Source organism: Rana temporaria, chromosome 1 (assembly GCF_905171775.1).
Source record: "Rana temporaria chromosome 1, aRanTem1.1, whole genome shotgun sequence".
In the NCBI taxonomy this organism is placed as follows: Eukaryota; Metazoa; Chordata; class Amphibia; order Anura; family Ranidae; genus Rana; species Rana temporaria.
The window spans coordinates 215,771,877-215,795,856 of record NC_053489.1 but is presented as its reverse complement, the minus strand read 5'-3'; the positions used below and the strand labels follow the sequence as shown (position 1 = coordinate 215,795,856).

General features: G+C 45.5%; 1 protein-coding gene across 1 annotated transcript; it reads right to left on the bottom strand.

Moving 5' to 3' along the window:
• Positions 1-15,025: 15,025 nt before the first annotated feature.
• LOC120937081 (protein ANTAGONIST OF LIKE HETEROCHROMATIN PROTEIN 1-like) lies at positions 15,026-23,949 on the bottom strand. The gene is made up of 3 exons (XM_040350043.1): positions 23,601-23,949; positions 19,737-19,838; positions 15,026-15,977 (listed from the first exon to the last, which is right to left on the bottom strand). Exons 1-3 carry the CDS (start codon positions 23,843-23,845, stop codon positions 15,092-15,094), a joined length of 1,233 nt encoding a protein of 410 aa, XP_040205977.1. The 5' UTR covers positions 23,846-23,949; the 3' UTR covers positions 15,026-15,091.
• Between the last annotated feature and the right edge of the window lie 31 nt (positions 23,950-23,980).

Here is a 23,980-nt window from a genome sequence, read left to right as displayed (position 1 = left end):
TGAAAAGGGGATGGGGTCGCATGTTTCATCCTGGCCCGCCCCCTGTCCGACCCCTTCTTCCTCCCCTTCTCTCCTCGCAAGTGTCATGAGATGCAGCCTCACCAGTGCTTGGTCGCGAGATCTCACGCTGTGTCACAGAGCTGGATCTGAATCGCCGTGCAGCCGCTGTAACAATGTCCCGCCTCTTGTGATAGACTGCACACTGGTCCAATGCCATTATGGCTGTGTGTCATAGGAAGTGGGAGATTGTTACAGCGGCTGCAAGGTGATTCAGATCCAGCTCTGTGACACAGCGTGAGATTGTGCTACCAGGCACTGGCAAGCTTTATCCGATGGGCAATGATCGCTGTATAAATGTCAATGGTCCCAAAAAAGTGTCTGATCTGTCCGTCGCAATCCCGCTAAAAATCGCAGATCGCCTCCATTACTTGTAACAAAAAAATGCCATAAATCCCCTATTTTGTAGACGCTATAAATTTTGTGCAAACAAATCAATATACGCTTATTGCAGTTTTTTTTATTTTGCCAAAAATATGTAGATGAATACATATTGGCCTAAACGGATAAAGAAATTTATTAAAAATAAAATAAAAATTAGGGATATTTATTAGAGCAAAAATGTAAAAATATTGTTTCATTTTTTTTTGTTTATAGCGCAAAAAAGAAAAAAACGCAGAGGTGATAAAATATCGGGCAAAACAAAGCTCTATTTGTGGGGGAAAAAAAGGACGTCAATGATGTTTGGGTACAGCTTTGCACGACCGCACAACTGTCAGTTAAAGCGACACAGTGCCGTATCGCAAAAAAAAAAAATGGCCCGGTCATTAAGGGGGAAAATCGTGGTTAATGGTCATATATAAGCATTTAAAAGAAAATAAATGGGGGGTTATTTGGCTACTTTCACACTGATCCGCAGGTGCAGTCTAGTGTACCTGTGGGTTAGCTGCACTGATCTATAGACTTTTCTTATATCCTGCAGGTTTGGTGTGCTTTTTGAAAGCGCATGCAAGAGTGTTGGTGCACTTTGAGAAAATGCAGCACACCTGCAAGATAGAATAGAAGTTCATGGCAAAGCGCAGCTAACCCACAGGTGCACTGCACTGCACTCCACCATGATTATTGTGAATAAACAGTTGGTAAACATACAACAGGGATGTGTCCCACGGTAAAATGATGATCCCGATTGTTGTTTGAAATCTTCATTATGCTATTCAAAAATCAAACTTCTGAACCATTTATTTTCATTTTGACTCGCAACTGATTTTCCCAATCACTTAAAGTGTAAGTTCACCTTTTACAGGAAAATCTGTAAAGGTGAACTTACACAGGACCCCCTCCTCGCATGGCAGCAATCGCCCGTTCTGAGCCCGGGTATAGCTGCTTCACGGCTCAAGCGCTTAGAAATCCTCTCAGCTTTCTCTCTTCTTCCCCGCTGAAAGGACAGGCTATGTGGGCTCTGATTGGTCGGCGCCAACCAATTAAAATGCTCCTAAATGCCCCTCCTGATGGAGTATGTTTAGTAGATTAAAGCGGGAGTTCACCCAATTATGTTGTTTTTTCTCTTTTTCCCCTTAGATTGATGCTCGTTTTGTCTAGGGGAATCGGCTAGTTGTTTTAAAATATGATCCGTACTTACCGTTTTTGAGATGCATCTTCTCCGTCGCTTCCGGGTATGGGTCTTCGGGAGCGGGCGTTCCTTCTTGATTGACAGTCTTCCGAGAGGTTTCCGACGGTCGCATCCATCGCGTCACTAGTAGCCGAAAGAAGCCGAACGTCGGTGCGGCTCTATACTGCGCCTGCGCACCGACGTTCGGCTTCTTTCGGAAAATCGTGACGCGATGGATGCGACCGTCGGAAGCCTCTCGGAAGACTGTCAATCAAAATAGGAACGCCCAGTCCCGCAGCCCATACCCGGAAACGGCGGAGAAGATGCATCTCGTAAACGGTAAGTACGGATCATATTTTAAAACAACTAGCCGATTCCCCTAGACAAAACGAGCATCCATCTAAGGGGAAAAAGTGTCATGTGCGGGTGAACCTCCGCTTTAAGCTCTGGTGATTTCTAAGCCCTGGAATCATGAGGTGGCTATATCGGGGCTCAGAACGGGCGATCGCCGCCATGCAGCTCTACGGGACGGGACTAGGGGGGGCGAGGTGGGGGTCCTGTGTAAGTTCACCTTACAGATGTTTTTGGAAAGGTGAACTTGCACTTTAAGTGACCCTCACTCTTCAATAGATTGATCACCCCTGCTCTAGGGCCAAGCTACCATTAATGACTGTATAGGTGCTTGTAATGCTAAAGGGGCCCCACTAATCGATCAAATTGCAAAAGTTATCAGCCAGGTTGAGAATTTTAAAACCGGCTCTTGATTGTTCACAAATCCTTTAACCACTTCAGCCCCGGAAGAATTGGCTGCTTAATGACCGGGCCATTTTTTGCGATTCGGCACTTTGTCGCTTTAACTGACAATTGTGCGGTTGTTCGATGCTGTAAACCCATCTTTTTTTCCCCCCACAAATAGAGAGCTTTCTTTTGGTGGTATTTGATCATCTCTGCGATTTATTTTTTTGCACTATAAACAAAAAAGCAAAAATTTTGAAAAAAACACTTTTTATATTTTGTACTCTTTTCTATAATATCCCCAAATTTTTTTTTTTTTTAAAGCAAATTTTTTCTCAGTTTAGACTGATATGTATTCTTCTACATATTTTTGGTAATAAAAATCACAATAAGCGTATATTGATTGATTTGTGCAAAAGTTATAGCGTCTTCAAAATATTAATAGCATTTTTTTTTTTTTTTACTGTAATGGCGGCGATCTGCAATTTTTATCGGGACTGCGACATGGTGGACACATCGGACACTTTTGACACTATTTTTGGACCATTGCCATTTATACAGCGATCAGTGCTATAAAAATGCACTGATTACTGTGTAAATGACACTGGCAGGGAAGGGGGTTAACACTAGGAGGTGATCAAGGGGTTAATTGTGTTCCCTAGTGTATTTCTAACTGTAGGGGGATGGGACTGACCTAGAGCAAATGACAGATTGTGGGTCCTAGCTATTAGGAACTCATGATCTGTCATTCCTCACAGAACAGGGGGTGTGTGTACAAACACACACACACACACACACACACACACACACACACATCCCTGTTCTGCCTCTTGTCCCCGCGATCGCTCGCAGCCGGCGGTTATCGTGCAAAAGTTATAGCGTCTACAAACTATGGGAAAGATTTATGGCATTTTTTTTTTTTTACTAGTACTGGCGGTGATCTCCGATTTTTACTGTGGGAGAATGGGACTGACTGGGGGAGGAGACAAATTGCTGTTCCTACTTACTAGGAACAAACAATCTGTCTCCTCTCCCCTGACAGAATGGGGATTTGTGTGTTTACACACACAAATCCCCATTCTGGCTCTCGTGCCCGCGATCACCGGCCACGTGCAGCGGGTGCGAGCCTCCGGCGGCTCTCTAAGGGGGATGTACCCATTCGTTGTTTTGCGGGAACATGCCACTTTGCCAACGTATATCGGCACAAGCCGGTCGGCAAGTGGTTGTAAAGGTATATGTTTTTTTATCTTAATTCTATGTAGAAAAAACAAACACTAAATACTTTAGATGTTTCAGTCACAGATTGGATGTGACTTTCCATTGTCTCCTTTTAGCAGAAGTGAAGTCTAAAAGTTTTTTAAGGTCCCTTTCAGACTGGGGCGGGAGCCGCGGTGGCGATATAGCGCCACTAAAAATAGCGGCGCTATACCGTCGGATTTGCCGCAGGATTCGCCTGCTAGCGGGGCGGTATTAACCCCCGCTAGGAGCCGATAAAGGGTTAATACCGCCCGCAATGCGCCTCTGCAGAGGCGCATTGCGGGCGGTATTGCCGCGGTTTCCCATTGTTTGAAATGGGAAGGAGCGGTATACACGCCGCTCCTCTCACCGCTCCAAAGATGCTGCTGACAGGAGATTTTTTTTTTCCCGCCAGCGCATCGCCTAGGTGTGAAAGCCCTCCGGCTTTCACATTGAGGTTGCTGGGCAGGAGTAAACTACAGATGTAAAGACTGAAGACAACTCATAAGGAGGAGACAGCTTTTGGTAAGAAAGAATGCTTAGGTCTCAATACCAACGTCTCCCTATGAAGGTTGACAAATGGAGGCTTGCAAAACCATGCTGCTAAGTCTGAAATCTTCCTAGCCAAAGCCAACTGCCACAATGAAGAATTGGTCAACAATGGCATATCTCAAATGGGGGGGTTCTACATAACTCAGAACAGCAGAATGGGGTCCTGCGGTTTACGTGAAGTCCTTACAGAAGGAGCCACGTACGTCCCCTGTTTATATGACTTCAATGGCTGGAAAGTATGGCAGGAAAAGTTTTGGTCATCATGACCTAAATTAACAGAATATCAGAGGCTACTATATGAAGACAAATACATGTTTTAAATATACCTGTTTAAGGTGGAACTTTATTCATTACAGTTTGATAACAATCAATGTTTTTTATCATTAATTATTATGCTACCAAAATTAGTGTGTGCTGTAAATTGCCTCCAGCATTGTTCCCGTTTCTTCTTTCTGGAGGCGGCCATTTTGTTAAAGCCCAGAGCAGACACTTTCCTTTTGGAAACTCTTCTCCCCCCCCCCCCCTATAGTCTCTAAGACTGTAGGTCACTTTTGTTCAATTAAAATATGTACAATTCCAGCCTTAATTGTATGTCTTGAACCGAGAGGAAGGCTGATAAATACAGTGCTGAAATTCACAGGCTGCCATGAGGGGGACAGGAGTGAATATCGGGGCAATAAGATAACACACTATCCTTGTAAGTTTAACTCTTTTATGTCTCCTTGGCAACAGAGTTTGTCCTGTGGCCTCTGCTTTTCTTTTCTTCCTCCTCACAGTCTGATATCATTTCTGCCCGAGGGCTTTCACACTGGAGCGGTGCGCTAGCAAGACCGCTCCAAAAGTCCTGCTAGCAGCATCTTTGGAGCGGTGTGTCCTTCCCATTGAAAGCAATGATAAACTTGCGCATGCGCAGTGAGTGCCCGGCCATGAAGCCGAAAGCTGTCACAGCCGGGTGCCCACACTATGAATGAAGGCGCCGGCAGAGAGGGAGGGAGAGGAGCGGAGCTCCGGGCGGCCGCGTCACTGGAACGTGGAGCAGGCAAGTGTCCGTTTATTAAAAGTCAGCAGCTAGACTTTTTGTAGCTGCTGACTTTTAATAAACACTAAAAGGCTGGAACTCCGCTTTATGGCTGGCCTTTTCCGCAGGTATAAAGATTTAGTTTTCTGACAAAAGTACCACTTTAAGATGGTCACAAATGTTAGAGACCCACCTTGCTTTGAATGGCAGGCTCATTAAGTGATGATCTGATCGTCATTTTATCAGGCACAATTTCCTTCTTATCCTTATAAAGTCTAACAAAACAGGGCGTGGTCCCTTTAAATACCAAGGTTTCAGTAGGTTGTTCTAACCCTGATATGTAAAAAAAACACTTGATTGGTTACTTAAAGTGAATGAAATATTATGATCAGCGCTTACATAAAACAAAATAAAATAAAACCAAATCATATATAGTAATCACATATAACAGTGCAAACCTGTCATGGAATAAATACTGTGCTTAAATGATTGGCTGCAGCAGCTGGTCACCCTAGGGTGATAAACCAATTAGCTGTCAGACCAAATACAACAGGCAGTGATCTCTAGCCAAAAGAAAACACAGTGAATAAATAATTGGGGAAAGAAGGAAATAATCAGTATAAATAAATGGCTACAAAAGTCACTGTGCTAGTGTGGTAACACTCATAAGTGAAGATGGGAGATGAGTCTTCTACATCTGGTGTGTGCATCCAACAGCAATCTCACAATGCCCTTACCTTCAATAGGTGGTAAAATAGCATGAAGGGCAGATGCTGTCTTCTCCTGTGGATTTGCCGTCACCAGTCCCCTGTTCCTCCAGAGCTCCACTGTATCCTAAACAGACGGAAGGTCCTCGACTGCGGTGTCCTCCGGTCCGTCCGTATGTGTGACAAAAGTAGAGCCCGGTGTGGAGGGAGATGTATAAAAAATGGTGAAGCACGTCCAGGTAAAGGGTAAAACTATTTATTCTCGATGGTACCGTTACAGTGCGGTTTTAAATTCGCCGCCCAGCACAGAGCTCGGCTTCAGACTAGCCTGCTACAGTCTGCTGGCCTCCGGTTGGTTGCCTGTGTCATGTGGTTCCTTAGCCAATCATTTAAGCACAGTATTTGTTCCATGACAGGTTTGCACTGTTATATGTGATTACTATATATGATTTGGTTTTATTTTATTTTGTTTTATGTAAGCGCTGATCATAATATTTCATTCACTTTATTTCACGGATTGGTGCACCTCTAGATTCAGCAGCTGCATATATATTATATACACAAGTTCTTTTTCACGTTCCAACACTCGCAGTAGCGCAATAGTCTTTATCACTGATTGGTTACATACATTCCCTGGAATTCATAGACTGGCGCTGACAGGTTTTGCAAAAGTGTCTCATGTGCGTTCTAGAAGTGGTTTAGCGTGCGCCAAATTCATGTGTGCGAAGTAATCTATTTTGTTCTGTTTGCTGTCTTATAGCAGCGCCATCTTGAATGGTGCGTGCCCTTTCAAGTCGGCGCATGTGCAGAAGAGATCTTCGTTCGGGGACATTGCAAATATCTCCTTAACTGTGTAGGTTTAGGAGATATTTCAAGCACCTACAGGTAAGCCTTAATCTAGGCTTACCTGTAGGTGAAAGTTGTCCCTAAGGCCTCGTACACACGACGGGACATGTCCGATGAAAACGGTCCGCGGACCGTTTTCATCGGACATGTCCGCTGCCGGATTTTGGTCTAATGTACACACCATCAGACCGCGTGGCCGCGGCAACGTGCGCGACCCTGGAAGGTCAATGCTTCCACGCATGCGTCGAATCACTTTGACGCATGCGTGGGCTTTCGGCCGAGCGGACTTGTCCGGTGAGTCGTACAGACGATCGAACATGTCCGACGGACAGGCTTCCAGCGGACATGTTTCTTAGCATGCTAAGAAACATTTGTCCGCCGGAAAAATGTCCGGTCGGCCGGACCAGTTTCAGCAGACATGTTCGGTCGTGTGTACGAGGCCTGAGAGTTTACAACCACTTTAACCACTTAAGGACCACCCCATGTACATATACGTCCACAATATGGCACGTACAGGCACATGGGCGTATAGGTACGTCCTCGCCTATTAGCGGGTGGGGGGTCCGATCGGGACCCCCCCCGCTACATGCGGAGGTCGGGTCCGCTCGGGGAGCGATCCGGGACCACGGCGCGGCTATTTGTTTATAGCCGCTCCGTCGCGATCGCTCCCCGGAGCTGAAGAACGAGGAGAGCCGTGTGTAAACACGGCTTCCCCGTCCTTCACTATGGCGGCGCATCGATCGCGTCATTCCCTTTATAGGGAAGACACGATCGATGACGTCATTCCTACAGCCACACCCCCAAACAGTTGTAAACACATACTAGGTGCACCCTAACTCCTACAGCGCCACCTGTGGTTAACTCCCAAACTGCAACTGTCATTTTCACAATAAAGAATGCAATTTAAATGCATTTTTTGCTGTGAAAATGACAATGGTCCCAAAAATGTGTCAAAATTGTCCGAAGTGTCCGCCATAATGTCGCAGTCACGAAAAAAATTGCTGATCGCCGCCATTAGTAGTAAAAAAAAAATAAAAAATAAAAATGCAATAAAACTATCCCCTATTTTGTAAACACTATAAATTTTGCGCAAACCAATCGATAAACGCTTATTGCGATTTTTTTTACTAAAAATAGGTAGAAGAATACGTATCGGCCTAAACTGAGGAAAAAAAATGTTTTTATATATGTTTTTGGGGGATATTTATTACAGCAAAAAGTAAAAAATATTGCTTTTTTTTCAAAATTGTCGCTCTATTTTTGTTTATAGCGCAAAAACTAAAAACCGCAGATGTGATCAAATACCACCAAAAGAAAGCTCTATTTGTGGGGAAAAAAGGACGCCAATTTTGTTTGGGAGCCACGTCGCACGACCGCGCAATTGTCTGTTAAAGCGACGCAGTCCCGAACTGTAAAAACACCTTGGGTCTTTACAGGGCCGCTGTTAGAAATCATGGGGCCCCGTACAGCCTACCTGATGGGGCCCCCCCAACCCCGCCTCAAAAAAGTGATTTTAAGTGATATTTACGGTATCTTTGTCCAGGCTAATCACATTCCTTCTAATGAATGAGAGTGCTGCAGCTGACTTCAAGGATTCAATTTTCCGTAAGCCAGCACATCTATTATGCCTTAAATCAGCTGAGGCATGCACTCCAATAATTATTTAAATCTGTATGAGCTAACTCACACTAGCATTGCTCTCTGAAGAGTGATCTGCATGCGGATTGCTCTTCTGACAGAATTTGGCTGGTGGTGAACAGGCATTGTATCACCTCCTCACAACCTGTGTTAACCACTTAAAAACCCTGACAGTAGTTGAAAAGTAAAATGCTCAGCAGGAAACATGGTGGGTGGTTACAGTAGTTGCTTTGCAAAAAGCATTGTGGATGCAGCCTATGTACTTTCCCCACCACTACCTTTCCAGCATGAGGGCCCTTTCACACAGTGCTGCTCCACTCAGCAAGGGATCAGTGAGTGGATTCTCTGCAGAATTGGAGCTAAATGGGACAGATGTGTTCTGATTTCCAGGTCTGTTCAGTTTGCATCTGCACACAATGCACAGCCCACAGGGGAGGACTTGTGATGTCTCTATGGGTGGCCAAATGGAAATTTGGACTTGTGTCCACTCACAACAGGCAATGTGGAAGGAAGATTGCCCACACTCCCAGCATCAGAAAAAAAATAGCTTTAATGTCCACAAAGAAAAGCATCACAAACCCACAATACAGAAAGATAGCAGCATTTTTTTTTTCAAATCTATGTACATCTGGATTCCATCCTATATAGAGCTTTCTTACAGATCCACATGAAAAAATGGCAGGCAGACCTAATTGCAAGGTTTGGGTGAAAGCATCTTTAAGGAGGGGTGGTTGGTGGGTGGTTAAAAAATGCAGCTCAGCTACATGTTTTTACTCCCCCCCCCCCCCCTTCCATCCAAACAAGTAGCAAGTGTAAAGTAGCATCTCATGCTTATGATTATCATCATTATGATGATCACAGAACTTTAGATCCTCTATTGCTCTGCCACAGTGCCACATGGCTATTGAGTGCTGACTTTGTTATGGCTCTAGTCTGTACACACTCAGACCCAATAGCCATGTGACACTGTGGAAGAGCAATAGAGGATCTAAAGTGCTGTGATCATCCTATAATTATGAACACAGTGGGGAGTCAGGGGGCTGTACCTTCTTTCCATGGTGTGACTGTGTACCCTTCCTTGCCTGTAGCTGTGCACCGCTGCTGGATTAAGTTTCCTGCATCCTCTCAGTCAGACAGTCACATGACTCTCTCACTCCCACCCACAGACAGCACTTACCGAGGGAGCCCTGTACACATAAATCACTCCGCCGGGGATGGTACAAGCAGAGGGCAGCCGGAACTAGAATATGTGCAGCGCATTATGCGGCCAGGCTTTATCTACCTGCGCCCCCCGAAAATGGAAATAAAGTCCCTTCAGTGATTTCACTTCCTGGGCCCCTCTATTGCCCTAATGGTGCCCAGGATTATGTAAGTACACCCTAAAAAGCAAGCAGGAGCATGGGTGGTTTAGAAACACTTTAATTTTTTTCTGTCAGAATTTAACTATAAAGCTTCTCGGGCCCCCTAGCTGAGCCGGGCCCGGTACAACAGGGCTGGTCGTACTGCCCTATCAGCGGCCCTGGGTCTTTAGGCTGCATATTGGTCCGGGGCTTAAGTGGTTAATTAGCTTTACTTTCAGAAGAAATTAATTGTGTGTATTTGATTTTGAATTTGACACAAGTGTTGTACCACAATGATGAAGTGGATCAAATTAGAACTTTGTGAATTTGGTGCACGAGTCAGTGTCAGAACCATAACTGTTGCAATTTTTTTTTTTTAGGTGCAACACATTAACAGTAGCAATTAACCACTTGCTTACTGGGCACATATACCCCCTTCCTGCCCAGGTGAAATTTCAGCTTTCAGCACTGTCACGCTTTGAATGACAATTGCGCGGTCATGTGTCGTGGCTCCCAAACAAAATTGGCGTCCTTTTTTCCCCACAAATAGAGCTTTCTTTTGGTGGTATCTGATCACCTCTGCGGTTTTTATTTTTTGCGCTATAAACAAAAATAGACAATTTTGAAAAACAATTTTTTACTTTTTGCTATAATAAATATCCAATAAAAAAAATAATAATAATTTTTCGCTGTTTAGTCCGATACGTATTCTTCTACATATTTTTGGTAAAAATAAACATCGCAATAGGCGTATAGTGATTGGTTTGCGCAAACGTTATAGCGTCTACAAATTAGGGGATAGAATTATGACTTTTTTTTTTATTATTATTATTTTTTTTTTACTAGTAATGGCGGCGATCTGCAATTTTTGTCAGGACTGCGATATTGCGGCGGACGCATCAGACACTTTTGACACATTTTTGAGACCATTCACATTTATACAGCGAACAATGATATAAATATGCACTGATAACTGTATAAATGTGACTGGCAGGGAAGAGCTTAACACTAGGGGGCGAGGAAGGGGTTAATGTATTCCCTAATTAGTGATTCTTACTGTGGGGGGTGACTGGGGGAGGTGACCGATGGTTGTCCATATGAACAAGGGACACACCATCAGTCTCCTCTCCCTGACAGGACGTGGAGCTTTGCGTTTACACACAGAGCTCCACGTCCCTGTCTCTGTGACCGCTGATCGCGGGTGCCTGGTGGACATCTTGGCCGCCAGGCACGCGCATCGGCACCTGACTTAAATATATAAATGGTTGATGAGCGCAAACGCAATTACACCTGTTGTGTCAGATATGATCACTGTGAAGCAGTGTATGTGACTTTAAATGTGTCCCAAACAATAGATAAATGTAATCTGTGAAATGACAACTCTGTGTCCACAAAATCAATATAAGGACAAAAATACAAAAACCTAATAAAAACTTGTGCGTGCTGAAACAATGACTGTGGCCAATACAAAAATGAATAACAGTGCAAATGTATATATCCAGATAGCTGGCTGCTAATAATGTCCAAATAACTATAAGATCAATGAAATCATCATAAGCAACAGTCCATGGTATGGTGACTTGAAAAAAGGAGAGAGTTTCAAATACTGATCTTCCTGGTGGATGGGCTCACAGAGCGCTTACCTTGCAGCAGAATTATAACAGCTTAAATGACTGAATTGCAGCCTCTCAGGCAGGTAATGGCTTCTGTGTATATGTTTCCCAGCTTGGATTGTAGTGGACTTCAGAAAGATGGAGGCTCCCAAACGGATCAGATGGTAAACAGGTCCAGCCAAAACAAAGAAAACCATACCATGGCCAGCGCAGAAGATTTCCTCACTTATCGGCACCTGACTGACGCGGCGGGCGTGCTCGCCACAATGTGGCCGTAAAAACCTGCCGTGCGGGCGGGAAGTGGTTAAAGCGATACTAAAAACAGTGTTTAATTTACATTGTCCCTTCTCTTTCTGTATGTGGATGATGGCAATGTAATTATTGCAATAAAAAAAAAAAGAAACATCAAGTACCTTTTTTTCTAATCGATATAAAGCTGTCACATGACACAGATCTTTCCCAGACTGTCTGCAGGGAAACATAAGCAGGAGGAACCTTTTGTCCTCTGCTGCTGGTCACATGTTCAAAAAAAATAATCAGCTTTTGGAATATAGGACGGCCAAGGGACTTGTGGACATCGCTGAACAGAGATGGGGCTCAGGTAAGGAATTAGGGGGTGCTGTGCCGGCTGCTACACACAGAAGGCTTTTTATCTTAATGCATAGAATGCATTAAGATAAAAACCTTCTGCCTTTACAACTCCTTGCCGACCTGCCGCCGTTATTTTACGGCGGCAGGTTGGCTCCCCTGCACGAGAGCCCGTAGCTATACGTCGGCTGTCGCGCAGGCCACTAGGGGCGCGTGTGCGCCCCCCGCTCGCCCCCGACTCCCGTGCATGTGCCCGGCGGGCACGATCGCCGCTGGGCACACGCGATCACTCGTTTCAGAGCGGGGACCGGGAGCTGTGTGTGTAAACACACAGCTCCCGGTCCTGTCAGGGGGAGAAATGCTGATCTTCTGTTCATACAATGTATGAACAGAAGATCGGTCATTTCCCCTAGTGAGGCCACCCCCCCTACAGTTAGAACACACCCAGGGAACATACTTAACCCCCTTCCCCGCCCCCTAGTGTTAACCCCTTCACTGCCAGTGGCATTTTTATAGTAATCCAATGCATTTTTATAGCACTGATCGCTATAAAAATGCCAATGGTCCCAAAAATGTGTCAAAAGTGTCCGCCATAATGTCGCAGTACCGAAGAAAAATTGCCATTACTAGTAAAAAAAAAAAAATATTAATAAAAATGCCATTAAAATACCCCCTATTTTGTAAACGCTATAACTTTTGCGCAAACCAATCAATAAACACTTATTGCGATTTTTTTTAACAAAAAATATGTAGAAGAATACGTATCGGCCTAAACTAAGGAAAAAAAATGTTTTCTTATATATTTTTGGGGGATATTTATTACAGCAAAAAGTAAAAATATTCATTTTGTTCAAAATTGTCGCAATATTTTTGTTTATAGCGCAAAAACTTAAAACCGCAGAGGTGATCAAATACCAACAAAATAAAGCTCTATTTGTGGGGAAAAAATGACGCCAATTTTGTTTGGGAGCCACGTCGCACGACCGCGCAATTGTCAGTTAAAGCGACGCAGTGCCGAATCGCAAAAAGTGCTCTGGTCTTTGACCAGCAATATGGTCCGGGGGTTAAGTGGTTAATGAAAAAGTCACTTCCATTCAGATGCACTCTTCAGACAACAAACAGCTTTATCTTTTGATCAGAAACAGGTAAAACTGCAACAAAATGTGTTGCTCCTATTAGAACGGTTCTATTGCATAGAATGGGACCCAACTTGTCAGGCGGCTGAGTCGCCTGACGAGTCGCCCAAGTGTGAACCGGCTCTGATGGAAAATGAATAAAAAGTCCCAAATCTCAAAATCAAAAAGACTGTGATGAGCCAACTAAGGTTATAGTGGAATATTGAGGGGATGAGACTCAAAGTGACCATAAAAACACCCGTGCTCCGCCACCATCTGAATGAACCACTTACCAGAGGCAAGTGGGTGCCAGGCCTCTCAAAAAATCTGCAGCACTCCAATCGATCGGTAGAATCCGAATCCAATGGGAATAAATGCGATCAATCAACTCCCAGAAGACCACCAGTCATGCATCAAACTCTTCACTTGGTGTCCTCCAATGTGACATTCTGGGGTCCTCTTTTCCCTGTGGTCATGGGCAGTCCTGAATTACTTGTATAGCATTCAGCGGACACGCAGGAGATGAGCTCATCAAAGCTGGTGGTCCCCACAGTGACGAACACACTCTATGGGAGTTGATTGATCGCATTTATTCCCATTGGATTCAGATTCTACCGATCGATTGGAGTGCTGCAGATTTTTTGACAGGCCTGGCACCCACTTGCCTCTGGTAAGTGGTTCATTCAGACGGTGGCGGAGCACGGGTGTTTTTATGGTCACTTTGAGTCTCATCCCCTCAATATTCCACTATCATCTTGGTTGGCTCATCACGGTCTTTTTGATTTTGAGATTTGGGACTTTTTATTAATTTTCTATCACTGGATGTGATTATACTGTCACCAATATTCACAATTTCTTTCACTAGTTTATTATGGACTTCCAATTATGCTTTAAGTGTATTATTTATGATTATACTATTAACATTTAATTTACGGTTCCATTTTTTACTATTGGTATATGATGGACTGATCACAATATTGGTTCCTCACTTTGTAGTGCAGCCTTTACTTTCTTCTTTAAAGCGGGGGTTCACCCTATAAACAATAAAAAAAAAAAAAAAATTCTTCTAGCATACAATTAGGCATAGTAGCGCGAGCTACAGTATGCCTGTCTTGATTTTTTTAGCCCGGTACTCACAGTGCAATCGTACATTGAAGATACCGACTCCCCTCGGGGAATGGGTGTTCCTATCCAGACGGAGGATGATTGACGGCCGGCTCTGGCACGTCACGCTTCTCCGGAAATAGCCGAAATAGGCTTGGCTCTTCACGGCGCCTGCGCATAGTCTGTGCGCAGGCGCCGTATAGTGCCGAGACCTACTCCGGCTGTCTTCGGGAGCGTGACGTGCCAGAGCCGGCCGTCAATCATCCTCCGTCTGGATAGGAACGCCCATTCCCCGCGGGGAGTCGGAATCTTCAATGTACGATTGCACTGTGAGTACCGGGCTAAAAAAATCAAGACAGGCATACTGTAGCTCGCGCTACTATGCCTAATTTTATGCTAAAATGTTGCTATGGAGGGTGAACCACCGCTTTAAATGAATGGGGCCCTAGACAAAGAGAACCACAAACACTTTTAGCTGAGTGTGGCAATTTTTGAGCCACAAACAGGTCTTTTTTTACATCTGTGATCCATTCCCCTTTCTTATTCCTGTTTTAGTGTCACATAGTTAAAAAGTGAGAGAAAAACTCCCCAATGAATACAAAAAAAGAAAAAACACTTCACACATACAGTAGGGCTTCTTCACAGTAAAATGACACATTTTTTGTGAGCGGAAGTTATTAAAGTAATCCTATCAATGAGTGATTATTTTTCAATAAATTTTATTGAATAAACATTGAAAAACAAAACGTGTCATTTTTTTTCAGCTACAAAAAAGTAAGCATCTGAATGAAGGATATACAAGTAATAAAGAATAAGACAAATGTGAGTCAACAGTAGGTCACTATTCAATAAGGACTTTCAAGTAATACTGAGCCCCCAGTAAGTGTTTTGCATAAAGTGACATAGTCAAGAAATATTTACAATTACCAGTGTTTACTGTATTTTATCAGGCAAGAGAACGAGAGTAGACCTCAAACATTTAGAATTTCTTATTTAATAATTTTCACTAGATGTAAACTGCCACGGAAGCTGTCCTGTGGGAGACATAAAGAAGGATGCAAAATCTTCCCGGATGTTTGCACTATGCGTGTTGTCCTGAGTTCTAGTCCAATGGGCTCTTCCCATGCTGTGAGTGAGTGAGTCTTCAAAAATGAAGTCTTCACGCTCCAGAACAAAGTTGTGTAGTGCACATGCTGATTTAACAGCAGTGATAGCATCCTGCATGTCCAGGTTGATGGGAGTGCGCAACACATGCCACTTATTGGAAAGGATGCCAAAAGCTTCCTCAACAACTTTTTGTGCCCTGTGATGGCGATAATTGAAAACCTTCTCCTGTAAATTTCGTGAGAAATTTAAATAGGGCTTTAGCAGGTGCTCTCCTAAAGCAAAGGCCTCATTTCCTAAAAAGACAAAAGGTAAAGTAGGACCTGTAACCGGTAGTGGACAATTCTCAGGCAGGTCAAGTCCATCTTCATGCAGCATCTGTCCAAATGAAGAGTGGTCAAAAATATTGGAGTCAACGCAGCTCCCATATGACCCTACATCGATATAACTAAAATAATAATTTGCATCAGCCACTGCTAATAAAACAAAAGGATATTTTTTTGTATAATTAAAGGAACTGCTGCCACCTGATACTGGCTTGATAATTTGCAAGTGTTTGCCATCAATTGCTCCCAAACAATTGGGGAAATTGTAACGCTCCCAGAAAAGATGGGATATCTCTGACCATTCTTCCTTCGTAGGTTTTTTCAGGACTTCATCCTTCAGCACATCCCATATGACTGCACAGGTGTCACGGATAATGTAGCTTGTCGTCCTTTTTCCCACCATAAAATGGAAGTGCAGACTAGCCAAGGACTGACCAGTTGCTAGGTACCTAAAAAAAAATAAAGAAAAAAATATAATTGTTGTTTTGCAAAGCACAGTTTAAAAGCCAAGTGGAAAAGTGTCAAAGACTCAGAATGTAGAGTATGTCAAATGTTCAAAAGTATATTTTGAATTTACAGCAAGTAAAGCAGCGGAGAATCAGCACAGGAAGACGTGGACAACATTTTTAAAGGGCAAGTTCACCTTTACAGAAAAATCTGTAAATCCCCGTACACACGATCGGACCTTTGTCCGACCAAACTCACATCGGAATTTCTGATGAAATTCCATTGGAGTAAAAGAGAACATGTTCTCTATCTAAACTCTGATGAAATTCATCGGAATTACTCCGATGGGGCAAACACACAGTTGGAATTTCCGATGGAAAAAGTCTGTCTAACTTTTACCATCTGAATTTCTGATCGTGTGTACGGGCCTTTAGGTGAACTTACACAGGAGCACCAAGTGGAGATGCAATCCAGGGTCATGCAATACATTACCTCAGTCATTCCTCCTCCATCTAAAAATGCTTCCACTCTTTCCTTTTCTCACATTCACTCCTGTACCACCCCTGCATACTACTTTCCTAGCAATGCAATAGCACTTTTTCACTCCCTTGTCTTTTTTATCTGCCTATACATATTACTCTACCAGATATCTTACAACCCCCCCATCCTGGCCATTTACAATACTTGTCCCTAAACCACCCACATTAGGATTCCCCGAAAGCCAGTGGCACTATCCAGCAACACTCTCCACTTCCTCCACCATGTATTCCTCCCATAGTCTTTACATATCTCCACATTTTGTCTTTTCATCTACATTCACAATTCCATCTTCCTTCCAGGGAATGAATGAGACAATGCCAGAGCATGATCCTAACCAGTTGGCATTCTCCCATCACTGCCTGAATCTTTTTTTTATTTTTGGCTAGCTTGTTTGCTTGGCCACAGTTTAGGGTAAAACAAATTATTCCTGTAGCGCTCAATGATATATTTGCACCTAATAATTTGGCCCACTCTTCTTATATAGTTCCATAGGTCATAGGCGTGCGCAGGGGGGGGGGGGGGGGGCCGGGTGTGCCTGGGCACACCCTAATCCCCTGACATACTTGTCTACACCTGGATGAGTGGGGCAGTGGGTGGCATATAGAACAACCGATGCTCTGCATTTTCCACCCTACAGCCGTTGAATGTATTCGGGAGGAAGAGAAGCAAGCATTCAGGGGCTGCATGGAGCAAAATGCAGAGCATTGGTTGTTCTATATGCCACCCCGCTGTCTCTCTCATCCAGCCTGGTGCTATGTGATACTTTCCATCGGCTGCTAGAACTGCTGGCTCCACCTCCCAGCTCCCCCTGACTCCTTTGTTCCAAGTAACTGCTGCAGGACCGCCCACCTAGCTTCTCCGCCCATTGAATTTACAGCAGCAGGCAGATGGGGGCATGGCGACCAGGGCACTGGAAGAGCCAGCTGATCCAGTAGGAAGAGCGGAGGAGGTCTCCACTGTGTGAGGAGACACGTAAAACCTGGAGGGAGCCGGAGACACAGCAAGCATGGAGTCCACACTGAGAGCAAGTGAGTGCCACCGATCCCATCCATCCCCCCACCCAGCGCTGTCACTGATCCTATCGCCCCACCCAGCGATGCCACCGATCTCATCCATCCTCCCCACCCAGCACTGCCACCGATCCTATCCATCCCCCCCACCCAGCACTGCCACCGATCCCTTCCCCCACCACACTGCTGCCACTGATGCCATGCCCCCCAGCACTGCCACTTATCCCCCCCCCTCAACACTGTCACTCATCCTATCCCCCAGCATTGCTACTGATCCCCCCTTCCACTGCCACTCAGCCCCCCCCCCAGTACTGCCACAAATCCCCCCACTGATCCCATCAACCCCCAGCACTGCCAACGACCCCCCCCCCCCTCAACCATGCCACTCATCCCATTATCCCCAGTACTGCCATTGATTCCATTACCCCCCCCTACCATCAACACCACTGATCCACGGTCCTGTTCTGTTACTGGGCACGCGCATCGGGTTTCCAGTGAAGCGGCGGGAGCACACGTGCCCCCTAGTGGCCCGGGAAGGCGAGGACGTCATATGCCGCCCACCCAGAACAAGAGCCTCAGCGTCCAGCCGTCATTTGAAGGCCGGCGGGCAGCAAGCGCTTAAGATGCACATCCAATAATCTTTTAAAAATATCCATACTCCCCGTTGCCACCACCAATTGTGGAAGAGAGTTTCACATGCTTATTGCACCGACAGTGAAAAACCCCCTGCGCAGAAAAATCTGTAAGGTGAACTTACACAGGACCCTCTCCTCACGTTTTTATTTTCTAAATAGGTTCCTTTAAGCTAGTGCATTGTTGGTTCACTTACCTTTTCCTTCTAAATGTTTTTTTTTCTTTGTCTGAATTTCTCACTTCCTGTTCCTCCTCAGTAAGCTGTTCTGGCTGACTAACCCCCAGCCAGAACACGGGGGCAAGCTTACTGAGGAGAAACAAGAAGCGAGAAATTCAGACAAAGAAAAAAAAAACATTTAGAAGGGAAATCGAAGGAAAAGGTAAGTGAACCAACAATGCACTAGCTTAAAGGAACCTATTTAGAAAATAAAAAAATTAACCTTTACAACCCCTTTAATCTCCAAAACGTACCCCCTTCCCATTGCACCCGGTCCTGCCAACCTGGAGTCCTGCAATCCCCTGCACTGACAGATCGCATCCCCGCTATACCGGTTCGGGGGGGGGGGGGCGTGTGGATGTGAAGGGGGTCCTGTACAAGTTCACCTTACAGATTTGAATTTACCCTTTAAGGTTAAAGCACTTCTCCTCCAATCTCATTGTGTGGTCCCATGTCCTCTGAGGCCTCGTACACACGACAGAGATTCTCGGCAGAATTCGCCGAGAAACTCGGTCAAACCCGGATTCTGCCGAGAATCTCTGTCGTCTGTACAGTTTTGGCTCGATGGAGCCGCCGAGGAGCTCGACGAGAAAATAGAGAACATGTTCTCTATTTTCTCGTTGGCCGCGTTGTTCTATAGGAGAAGGCGGCCCGCCGAGCTCCTCGGCGGCTTCATCCCAAAACGAGACGAGGAACTCGACGTGCCAAGCACGTCGAGTTCCTCTGTCGTGTGTACGGGGCCTTAGACTCCCTGAGACTGAATAGTTTTTCCCTATGGTGGGATCACCACTGAGATATTCGTAAATCATTATGTCCCCTCGCAATCGTCGCTTCTCCAGCTAGAATAAATTTAGTGCTTGTAGTCATTCCTCGTAGTTGAGGTTGTCCAGGTCCCTTACTGATTTTGTTGCTCTTCTTTGGACTTTTCCAGCTGTTTCAGGTTTGAAGGTTGCCTACTCCAGACTGCAAGTTTCAGCTCCTTCCATTTATGCTGAATAGGACTCAGACCAGGGCTCATAGAAGGACACTTCAGAATAATCCACTGTTATGTGCTTAACCATTTGTATAGCTGTGTGTTTTGGATTATTATCCTGTTGGAGAACCTATGACTTGCGACTGAGACAAAGCTTTTGGCCACTGGGCAGTAAGTCACTCCAGGATTCTTTGAACGTCTTGAGATTTGATTGTGCCCTACACAGATTTAAGGAACCCTGTGCTATACTTTTTTGAGATTTCATTGTGCCCTACACAGATTCAAGGAACCCTGTTATGTCTGCATGGATATTTTGTTATGGGGTTGCTGAAGAACAAGGTGTTGAAATGACATGCATTACCAGAACAAAATGGTAAAACAAACTTACCGCAATGCGATTATTAGCCTTACCACAGGCGGAACACGTTTTCTGTAGACTTTGTTCTGTTGCTCCAAATGGCTAGAGAGTAAGCCAAGCAACTCGTCAAAACTGTGAAGAAAGAAAAAGTGCGCTTAGTGGTTAAAACCTACAAGAGACAATTGGGGCTATTCAATAAAGCATATCAGCCCATTAAAAAGTCATATGCCTAAGGGCTGGTTCACACCACAAAAACGCACTCCAGATCCGTTCCGGATGCATTTTTAATGTGTTTTCGGATGCATTCCAGGTGCTTTTCTTTTTCAGTTTTTTTTTTCACTGTACTGGGGTCAGGTCAATGGCAGCTGGTGCTCAAAATTTTGCAAACGAAAAAAAATAAAAAATTGCAGCCTCACTGTGCCCATCAAATGCAGTCACTGTGCCATCAATTGTCACCACTGTGCCATGCCATCAAACGCATCCACTGTGCCATCAATTGTCACCACTGTGCCATGCCATCAATTATCACCACTGTGCCATGCCATCAATTCGCACCACTGTGCCATGCCATCAAATGCAGTCACTATGCCATCAATTCGCACCACTGTGCCATGCCATCAAACGCAGCCACTGTGCCATGCCATCAAACACAGCCACTGTGCCATCAATTGTCACCACTGTGCCATGCCATCAAACGCAGCCACTGTGCCATGCCATCAAACGCAGCCACTGTGCCATCAATTGTCACCACTGTGCCATGCCATCAAACGCAGCCACTGTGCCCCTCAATTGTCGCTACTGTGCCCTTTAATTGTCGCCACTTTGCCCATTGTTGCCACTGTGCATGTCACTGTGACCTTTAATTGTTGCCACTGTGCCCATTGTCACCACTGTGCCCTTTAATTGTTGCCACTATGCCCACTGTGCCCATTGTTGCCACTGTGCATGTCACTGTGCCCTTTAATTGTCGCCACTTTGCCCATTGTTGCCACTGTGCATGTCACTGTGCCCTTTAATTGTTGCCACTGTGCCCATTGTCACCACTGTGCCCATTGTCACCACTGTGCATGTCACTGTGCCCCCTTTAATTGTCGCCACTGTGCCCATTGTTGCCACTGTGCATGTCACTGTGCCCTTTAATTGTTGCCACTGTGCCCATTGTCACCACTGTGCCCATTGATGTCACTGTGCCCTTTAATTTTTGCCACTGTGCCCATTGTCGTCACTGTGCCCATTGTCGTCGCTGTGCCCATTGTCGTCGCTGTGCCCATTGTCGCCGCTGTGCCCTGTAAAATGCACTTGCCTTTCTGCTTCCATGTCCCTCGATGTCTTCTCCCGCCCTCGATGACGCGTCAGCCAATCAGGTTACCGATAACCAGAATAGGCGGATCTGATTGGCTGAGACGGCCATCAGTCTTATCCAAGGAACGCACCCCCCCCATGCCTTCCGAGGATAGACATCCGGGATACAAGGGCTGTACTCGGAAAGCCTTTTAGAGCCGCTGGCTCTGATAGGCACTTCCGCTCAACAATAACATACATTCATGCAATGCAATACATGAATGCATGTTATTTGCGAGAGGGGGTGGCGCTGCAGCGCACTCTATAGACGGCCGCCATCACTGCAGTTAGTAAAAACTACATTTTAAGCAAAATAAAAATTCTTAAAGTGCCCGTTTTTTTTTGTGACTATGGACGGGCCACCACTGGGTCCGGTGCTTTTTTAATGTGTTCCAGGGCATTCCGGTGCATTTTTGATGCATTTTACTGCGTTCCAGTACAGTCCAGTGCAGGAAAAATGCAGCATGTTCTACTTTTTTTTTGGTAACTGAAAAGCCCTGGAACTGACCGCACTGCTGTGAACTATACCATTAGAAACCATATATCTAACTTCCCATGCGTTTTTGATGTTAACTAGCGGCTGCATTGCTTTTACATGCAGTGAGTTGTTGCTCACCCTTTACTGCCTTGTGCAGCTTTATCGGGATCTCCCATCATGCCAAGAGTCCCAATCGACCAGCCACCACTTCCGCCGGCTGATTGGAGAGCTGAACAAAGACAAGATCTGCTTTGTTTGGCTTTCAGCAAAATAACCCATAATGCTTTTAGAGCAGAGGAGGGGTTTGCTAGATGCGTTTGGGATGCAATTTACAATTAATGGCACCCTTGTGCGCCTAGCAAGGGCAGTGTGTTCCCATGTGGTTTCCATGTGATAAATGTGCACGTTTCACGCACATGTTCTGGTGTTAACGGGCCCTCAAAGTCCCCAATCAAAATAAATAAATAAACTGAAACTCAGGACGCGGCATTATTGCCTCCAGAATGCCTGGCAGCTGCTGCTCCGCCACCTCCTGCAAAGCGATGCACTACAGGTGACTTTTCCATCATGTTATGTGCAGAGATAAGATCAGGCATCCTCCCAACCTGTCTGTACTCCAACGCCAAACTCAGGCTTGTTCTTCACTCCAGTGAGGTTGTTCCCGCCTTGCAGTCCATGTAAACCGAGGCTGACTGGAGTAAAGGTTCGAGATCTGGAGGACGGATGAGCTCATCTCTCAGGGCACTTTCACACTGCCAGCGCCCAGGTATCAGCGATAAAGTGGCGCTATTTTTATTGGCAATTTACCGTCAGTTTTTTTCTGCCACCAGGAGGGAGCTTTTATCCCCCGCTAGCAGCTGAAAAAGGGTTAGAAGAGGCGCTTTGCCGGCGGTGCTACCCATTGATTTCAATGGGCAGGGGCGCTTTAAACGGGGGTTCACCCTAAAAACTATTTTCTAATGTTACATTGACATGACCCTCGCCAATGACAGTATGCCATTTTTTTTTTGCTGTAAATACCTTTGTACAGTTATTTTCTTCCCTGGCTTCCGGGTAGGGCCTCCCGCGGGAGTGGGCGTTACTATCCAGCAGGTGATTGACGTGATGACAAAAACTACCGCATAAGGAGCGTCACGAGTTGCCGAACGGCGAGTCGGCGCTATACGGCGCCTGCGCACCGCCGTTCAGCTTCTTTCGGCAACTCGTGACGCTCTTTATGCGGTAGTTTTTGTCATCACGTCAATCACCTGCTGGATAGGAACGCCCGCGGGAGGCCCTACCCAGAAGCCAGGGAAGAAAGTAGCTGTACAAAGGTATGTACAGCAAAAAAAAAAAACGGCATACTGTCATTGTCGAGGGTCATGTCAATGTAATATTAGAATATAGTTTTTAGGGTGAACCCCCGCTTTTAGGGGCGGTGTATTCACTGCTGCAAAGAAGCTGCTTGCAGGACTTTTTTTGACGTCCTGCCAGCGCAGCGCCCCGTTATGAAAGCACTCTGGCTTTCACACAGGGATTGCAGCCAAGGCATTTTTTTCAGGCGCTATTTTTAGTGCTAGAAAAATGCCTCCAGTGTGAAAGGGGTCTAAGGCTCCATTCACACCGGAGTGATCCAAACTGCGGGCGGAATCGCTGCAATTCTGCCCGCAACTCGAAAATGATGCAAATCGTGGGACGCTTATGCAACTCCATTACCTCTTAATGGCACTCCAATCACGGCGGGATTTTTCCGTGATTGCAGCGCTTCCGCGCATTGCGATTTGCCACAATCACAGTGCAATTTATCATGCAGCAAAATCGCACTGCGTTTTGCCGTGATTTCGAATTGCGTTAATTCTGTCCGCAAATTTGGATCGCTCAGGTGTGAACAGAGCCTAAGGCCCCTTTCGCACCTACGTGTTCCGGGAACATTTCAAGCATCGCACTTGTGGTGCCATTATTTTCGCCCAGAAAGGGACGTGCGCTTCTTTTGTTGCGTTAAGCAGCTGCCCTACGGAGAAGGGTAAAAAAAACGCAAAAGCGTGACGCGTAGTGGTGAATGGGGTCTGATAATGAGAACCAGCAGCTGAACTCACCTCTCTACCGACATCCGCATGTATTTGAAGAATTCCTTCTTATGTGTACGGAGGTCATTGTATATGACCCAGAACAAGCCCCTCTTTACTCCATTACCAATCACTGGATGGATCTCAGCTCTTCTCCTCCTCCTCCTCATTATCATCCTCCTTCGTCTCCTCCTCCTCCTCTCATTCTCCTCTTCTTGTATTAACACTGCAGCAGTTGCTGCAACAACTGCCAAGAAACATGCCGTGGCGTACATCGCTTCCAAGCTCAGGGAGCACAAAACACCATCACGCCACACACAAAAACAGGAAGCAGCTGCACGGACGCGGAAATATGATGTCACACGTGGTGCTCCTGCTACCCATTGGCCAAACCACAAAACGCGTCCAAA